General features: G+C 45.2%; 1 protein-coding gene across 1 annotated transcript in view; it reads left to right on the top strand.

The window, feature by feature from the left end:
* The first annotated feature begins 3,437 nt into the window (after positions 1 to 3,437).
* DNAH11 (dynein axonemal heavy chain 11) overlaps positions 3,438 to 7,812 on the top strand; it is a 148,601-nt gene continuing 144,226 nt past the window's right edge. Inside the window, exons 1-2 of the mRNA XM_081883500.1 lie at positions 3,438 to 3,757; positions 7,371 to 7,511. Of these exons, the coding sequence (XP_081739626.1) occupies positions 3,524 to 3,757; positions 7,371 to 7,511 (375 nt within the window). The 5' untranslated portion in view covers positions 3,438 to 3,523. The remainder of the gene's footprint in view (positions 3,758 to 7,370; positions 7,512 to 7,812) is intronic.

Below are 7,812 nucleotides of genomic sequence, written 5' to 3'. Positions count from 1 at the left end.
GTATTCAAGGTGGTGTATACATAAACAACCTTTAAAACATCAAGATTGTAATAAGATAGTGTGTAACCAGCATTGAACAAAGGGGGACACATATCCTAATAAACGTGCATAGGATTGTGCTATAAAAGTAATATGTAGTTCAGCAGCAGGGAGACACATTCCTAATCAAGCACCATCAAAGTGTGAGAGCAGGTGTGCCCCCCATATATTTTTGAACTACAACTCCCATTAGCCCCAGCCTACTTGGCCAATAACCAGGGGTGATGAGAGTTGTAGTTTAGCAACATCAGGAGAGCAAAGTTTGCTCACACTTCGGTTAGAACTTCAGCAATGTGGCAAATGTTTTATGTCTAGGCTGGGTCTTAGACAAAAAGGGTATTTGCATCTGTAAGGAATGAGCCTCCCAAATGGATCTCCCATCTGCAGCTGTGGCAGAGGATGTGCTAGATTGATGTCTTGCCTCAGTAAGAGCCAGAATGAGAGCCAAAACAAGCTTAATCCAGACAAGACTGAGGTACTGTTAGGGAGTGGATGTGATGTGACGTGCTCTGGATGGAATTAAACTCCCCTCTAAAGGAGCAGGTATGTCATAGTTTTAGGGTACTTCTAGATCCATTACTGTTGACTTGAGGTGCCTTCCAGCAGCTTTGACTGTGGTTCCAACTGTGTCCCTTTCTGGACAGAGGCAACTAACTTGTCTTTGCCCTGATAACCTCTAGGTTGGACTACTGAAGTGTGGCCCTTTAAGACAATTCAGAAACTGCAGCTGGTGCAGAATGTGGCACAACTGCACCGGTTACCAATTAGTTTCCAGGCTTAATTCAAAGTGCCGGTTTGGACCTATAAAGCCATATGCGGCTGAGGCTCTTCTTCATGTGACCCATCCACAGGCAACAAAGAGGGTGGCCGTATGAGAATAGGTGCTTCTGTGGAATTCTCTCCCTAGGAAGACATTCCCACTGCCACCTTTATTTTTAGGTGCCTGGCAAATACTGTCCTGTTTATGCAGGCTTTTGGCTTTTAATTTAAAGGGTTTCAGGAACCTGTGGCCTCTTTTGGTATTGTAAAATCTGTTAACACCCGTCTCTTATTTTATAGAACTATTTTCAGGCTTTTATTAGTTGCATTTGTTCTAATGTGTTTTAATGTAAGTCACTTTGGGTCACTTTTGAACCAGTGAATCAAAACAGCAACATATGTAGGATCCAGGCTGTTAAGACAGCCCCCATTTTCTTTTTCAAAGAAAACCAGCAACAATAAATACTGGGATTCAAAAATCTATGAAGGCTGCTTCCAATAACTCAATTAAATGACTGTCTTTAAACAGCAGACAATCCACTTCACTCCTATTCCACATCACAAGCTGCTTTTGAAGCTTCACTCAGTTTCAGAAGCCGTTTATCACTGAGAATCTGCTTAGTGGACAAATATGGGCAAGCCTTCCTAGAGGGAGATGAAGTTACGAATAACTTGCTAGTGTGTCAGGCGCGAGCCAGCAGTAAATCACACTGTGTGAGTTAGAGTTAACAATTAGCAAACACACAATCTGCAAAGGAGTGTCAGGCCTAATGAGCGCAGCAACCTATCTCCAATAGGTCTTGCCCCCCATGAAGCAGTTGCTGAGACTGAAGATCCCTGCCTCCCCACAACTTGCCTAAGTTCATTCCTCTCCAGGTTTTCCCCCCAAGCAATCGAAGACTGTGTTTGCATGCTGCCACCTCTCCTCTGCCTTTTTCATGCCTCTTCCCATTCTGGGAGACAAGTGGAGTGAAGATTTTGTTACAATAGGAGGAGACACTCATGACTCTTCACTAGCCTCTTGGCCACCCTCTTCTGCTTCCATCTCTGCTTCTGGACTTCTCTCTGCCACAGACTCTCCTTCCTCACTTAGCCCTGTTACCTCCTCAGCATCTGACACAAGCATAGGCAAACTCAGCCCTCCAGATGTTTTGGGACTACAACTCCCATCACCCCTAGCTAACAGGACCAGTGGTCAGGGATGATGGGAAATGTAGTCTCAAAACATCTGGAGGGACGAGTTTGCCTATGCCTGATCTGACACCTCCTTCCAATCTTCCTGTGGCCACTGATCATGGTCCCAACATCACTCCCTAGGCTCTGAGCCTTCTTCCCTTGGTGTTTCCCCAGCTATTCCTCTGTGCCCAACCAGTCCATGACACAATGTCACACAAGAATCACAGCACATCTAGCTCCTGAAGATTTTTTGTAATAATATTACTGATAAAGGTAAAAAGGCAAAGGACCCCTGGATGGTTAAGTCCAGTCAAAGGAGGGGCTGTGGTGCTCATCTCGCTTTCAGGACAAGGGGGCCAGCATTTGTCCACAGGCAGCTTTCTGGGTCAGCATGACCAGCATGACTAAACCGCTTCTGACGCAACGGGACACCATGATGGGAGCCAGAGCGCACAGACATGCAGTTTACCTTCCCGCCACAGCGGTACCTATTTATCTACTTGCACTGGTGTGCTTTGAACTGCTAGGTTGGCAGGAGCTGGGATAGAGCAAGGGGAGCTCACTCAGTCAAGCCGATTTGAACCACCGACCTTCTGATCGGCAAGCCCAAGAGGTTTGCACATTTTTCTTCAGCTCTTGAAAACAAAAGTTCTGGTTTAATATTCTTCCTAGTCACTAGTGGTCTGAAAAAACGGTAACAGGGAAGGAAACAAACCAACTACTGGCCAGTTTTTGGCGCACTTCCCTAATATTCTCCGTGAATCTGCAGCTTGCCTACTTCGCCATTTCAAAACTATGAGAAACTGAAGCCATTGGCTGCAAGTTGGGCTTCTCCGAACACCTGCCCAGAAGCACGTTGATAGCGGCACCCGCCCTTGCCCAAATGAAGACACCGTTTGGAAACCCTATAAAATGCATGCATTTTATCGAGTGGCTAGTTCTGCTGCCTTGGAGCGAGCCAGTCCATTTGCTCGTGGGGAGGACCTGCCAGGCTTCCGCGAGGGGGGGGCAGAGACCCCCAGGAGGTGTGTCGCTAAACATCCGTGTGACGCATTTAAAAACCTTCGCCAGCCCTTAGCTTCTCCGTTGCCCCCCCTCCACCCTTCCCACCCCCGGCGTCGCAGCGGCTGATGGTTCCTTCCTGGCAAGCCGTGGCCCTAATTGGCCAGGGCCGTGATTTGTTTCCCTTGAGGAGCGGCTTGTGGGTGGCCGGGCCGTGACTTTTTTCGCTCGTCCCCAGGGCAACGGGACGCCGCCGCTGATTGGAGCAGACGGAGCAGCGAGTTGAACCGGACGCTGGCGGGGGCGTGGGGAGCAACTCCGGGGCCGGCAATGAGCGCGAGGAGCAGCGGCAGCAGCAGCAGCAGCAGGTGAGCTGCCCGCGCGCTAATTAGCGGGCGCTCCAGAACTGCGCGGGGAAGGCGAGGAAAGGGCGTCCAGCTTCGCGTCGAGAAGTTGGGAAGGGCGCGCCTTGCCAACGAAGTGCCCCAGCTGCTGCAGCTGCAGCGCCGCCGCCGCCGCCGCCTCCTCTGTGGACGCCGGACTGGAGATGGAAGAGGACGAGGACGAGACGGCGCAGGAGAAAAGTTTCGCGGAGGACGCGAGGGCCCAGTTCGTGGGGCGCCGCGTGGCGCACTTGCTGAAGCTGAAAGGCGACAAATGGAGCCAGTTCCTGGCGGAGGAAGACAACCAGAAGCTCCTGGAGGACTTTCTGGAGAACAGCCGCCTCACTTTGCTGGCTTTCCGCCTCCCTCTAGCCGGAGGGCTGGCAGCTGGGACGAAGGTAAATAATGGCCGGGGAGGTGTTTGGGTGGGGTTTCCAGAACAGGGGCGCCCTTCGCCTCCTGTGGGCTCCGTCAACACCCAGCCATGTGGATGTGTTTGGTATGGGTGACTTCCAAATCTCGAAGCCACCCTGGGGTGCCAACTTGAATGAAATATTGGGGGGTCGACAGGTAAGCCCCACCCCACATAATAGATCACATGTCGTGGGGCACACACACATCTGAAGGTCAATGCCCATCAACTTTAAGGAGTGTGGACCCCTCCAATATTTTATTGGGGGAGCTGAAGGGGCCTTGGCTCCCATGGAGCCATTCTAGGAGATGTTAACTCCAAAACTCATCAGGTGTTGGGAATAGGTGGTCAGTCAGGTATGTTTGTACACAGACCTGATGTTCTACTGTGTACACATCTCATATGATTTTTTTTATATATTGATATGCTTGCACTGTAGGACTATAACTTCAGATTGCTTATACACAAGTTCTCTATGTGATTGTACGCATGTATACAGTCACTTTCTTGTGAATTGGGTTGAACTGACCATAGTCCACAGTGGACTGTTGTCATTTTCATAACGGGGTGTGTGTGCTCAGCTCAGTCAGTAGAGCATGAGACTCTTAATCTCAGGGCTGTGGGTTTGAGCCCTATGTTGGGCAAAAAAGATTCCTGCATTGCAGAAGGTTGGACTAGTATGAATCTGTATGAATCTGTGATTTTATGATTCTATCCCACCCAACCTCCAATGGCAAAAAATATTGCTGGCTATTGTGGGCCCACCTGTGGGCTGTACCCACCTGCAACCTGTTTGCATTCTTTACAGCATGCATACATAATGAAGAAAATTGCTTGGTTTAGTTGTGGCGACTGTTCCTGAGAAGTTTCTAATTCGTAGTTCTTACTTCCGAATGAGTTTGCATTATTTAACACTAATCCCTAGACTAGAGCCATGTACCACTGGTCTGTCAATATATTTCCATTTGGTTACAAAAGCTGCACAGTTAATTCATTGATAGAACCTCATCTCAAATATCCTGTTTGAAACAAGTTCAGTGCTATAATCTTGTCTGGTTGCCCCAAAATATAGAACACCTTTCCTTTGAGACCTGCTAAAGCCCAAGTCTAAGCTCTTTTTGGAAAATGTTGTAAGACCTTTGTGCCTGAGCTGGTTTTTTATTTATTAATATGCAAGTCTTATTTATCTGTTGCGAACTATAGTTTGATTGTGTTGTTTCTGTATTGTAACTCACCAAAAGCCTGAGCAATGTTACAAGTTACAAACTAAACAAATGCCAGTAAGTGTGGCCGTTGTTTCTGAATCTGTAATGTAAACAATGTAGGTGCATTTTCTGCCTGTTTGCTGAAGAGCATGTTTACTTATTTGAGAGACATTCTCTGCTGTAGTAAAAATGCTATTGTGTATTGTATGTAACACTTGTTAATTTGCTTAGAAACTGAATTTCAGAAAGATTTGTATTGGTAATTGCTTCCATGTGATTCACAGCTTTCAAAAGCTTCTTTTCACAACTTGTTTATCACAAGCTGTTAACTTGGGGTGGTTATGCTAAATTATCTCACCTTGATTTTACATGAGGTAAGATTGCAACTTGGATTGTGATGTAACTGCTGAGTTATGATACCAGTTCATAAGGGAGGGGAAGTGAAGTCTAATACAGTGGTACCTCAGGTTACATATGCTTCAGGTTCCTAGGCTTCAGGTTACAGACTCCGCTAACCCAGAAATAGTACCTCGGGTTAAGTACTTTGCTTCAGGAGGACAACAGAAATCGTGCTCCGGCGGTGCAGCATCAGCGGGAGGCCCCATTAGCTAAAGTTGTGCTTCAGGTTAAGAACAGTTTCAGGTTAAGAACGGACCTCCGGAACGAATTAAGTACTTAACGCGAAGTACCACTGTACTTCTTTCCTACTGCAGTGTCTGTGATGGGAAGGTTCATGGTCTGATTATCTGGAATTCTCTTTTGTTCTTGGTTTACTTTTTACTTCAGATTTGATCTTCATAACAACACACTTACTTTATACATTTAGGTGGGGAAGGCCAAACAAAACGAGATACAACTTGTATCAATATGCTGCAACTAGAATTAAAAGTTCTAAATTTCATTATAAGACAATTATTTTAAAGCCATTTCATTGCACAAAGTAATAGAACAAAAATGAAAGCAACCCACTACAGTAGCTAATAATTTTGAAGTATGCTTTATACTCAGCAATATGTAATAAATCTGGATCAACCCTAATTAAATAAGGTATGCAGATTAAAAATGAGTTTACTAATTAGGGTTGACATATGTCCTCTTTTTCATAGAGATCCATAGTTAAAAGTAAAAGTCAGCAAATGTTTTCTTTTTTGCTCTTCAAAATATGGCAATCCTAAAAGTTTACTTTATTTTTCAAATTTATTAATCTAACATCAAGGTTATTAGTGTTGGTATACTTCGGTATAAATTGCCTCCATAATGCTGCATTGTAGGGAAATAAATGACAAGGAATAAGTTTCCATACATAGATTCTCCTTCAGTAGAGCAGCAAAGCTGTGACTAGGGAGACAGGGAATCCAGCACCCTATATACACACACACAAATAAAACACACATACACACACAGAGTGGAAGCTCCAATTTAGAAGCATATAAGCACCACAGCAGGATATACAACCATTAATTCACTTGTTGAATCTTCTGTACATCGTGCAAGTGTGCACATCATTCCAGTCATCAAAGGGCTTTTTTTTTGTTTGGGATACATCGCAGCTGTCCTGGAAAACTTGTGCCCCATAGTTTCCAAAATTGTTTATGGAATGTTGCAACATGCGAGCATGAATCTTGGCAGTCCTGGTACTGTGTTATGGTAATCCTATGTAGTTGCAATATTATGGACCAAACCTATTGTGTTGAAGAGCTCTTCCACTCTGGTCTGGTTTGCATGGAGCATGGTTGTTTATCTTAATCATGGTTCCTAATCTTAATTCACAGATTGGCACAGTTATAGTGTTGCATGCCACCCTACAATCTCCAAGCAGTGCAAGATTCTAGCAGTTCCAGGAGCTTGCCCAGAGTTCAGTTTCCTCAGAAAGAAGGACAGTGGTCAGTGAAGACTGTGGTGTCTTCATATGACGTATGGTTTATTTGCACATATATGCAACGCGAGCCTATGATGGAGGGGTTCATGGCATTAACATCCCAATAAGGTCTTGCTTCTCCCATAGCCACAGCCTTGGATTCCAGCAAAAATCATGCATGGTTCTGTCTCTCAGCTGCCCAGCCTGCTTCCTACTTCTGGTTCTAGCTCACACACCTCAGTTCAGGCTTTTGTCTTTCTAACTACCAGTGAGTTGAGGGAGGGGGCCCCCCACTCATTTGTAGTCTGGCACAGAAGCACTTTCTTTGTTACTTTAATGACCCATTACCAAGAAACCTGTCTGGCTATTCCAGCAATTGGATTCTTGTTGCATCCAGGAATGAGAAGGAACTCTGGCATACAGCCTACCCTCCCCCCCAAAAAAAACCCCTCACAACATTATATAAATTATCAAATGAATGAGTACATATGGTCACAATTCATTCACTTCAGAATTGTAACATTTTTCTGCTTTAGATACCCAGTGGCGTGAAACTCAAAACCGTTTGTATTATGAAGAACACAGACTGCGTTGGAGCAGAAAACTGCAATGAAGCCCTCAAATTTGCAGAATTGTCTGGAGCACCTATGGAGCATGTAATGATTTTCTTAGAAGAGGTACTTCTAGCTCATGTATTTCTTCGTAATTTAAACTTATCAGTCTTTAACCACACTACACCAAATAGATGGATTTCAAGCCTCCCCCAAACTTGCAAAAGGGTGGAAAATCCTTTGTAACTTCTGATTTAGATCAAATCGATTTGACCAGGATGTTGGTTAATCGGGTTTATAAAGAAGGGGTAGCATGGGCCCGTAGCTATACAGAGCTGGGGGGCTGGTCCCTCAGGTAAAAAAACAAAACAAGGTATCTTTTACCTGAATATTCAACCCTCCTTTTTTTCCTTGTAAAGTAAAATAT

Source organism: Podarcis melisellensis (assembly GCF_964234715.1).
Source record: "Podarcis melisellensis genome assembly, chromosome: 12".
NCBI classification, from domain to species: Eukaryota; Metazoa; Chordata; class Lepidosauria; order Squamata; family Lacertidae; genus Podarcis; species Podarcis melisellensis.
This window is presented reverse-complemented; position numbering and strand designations above follow the sequence as displayed.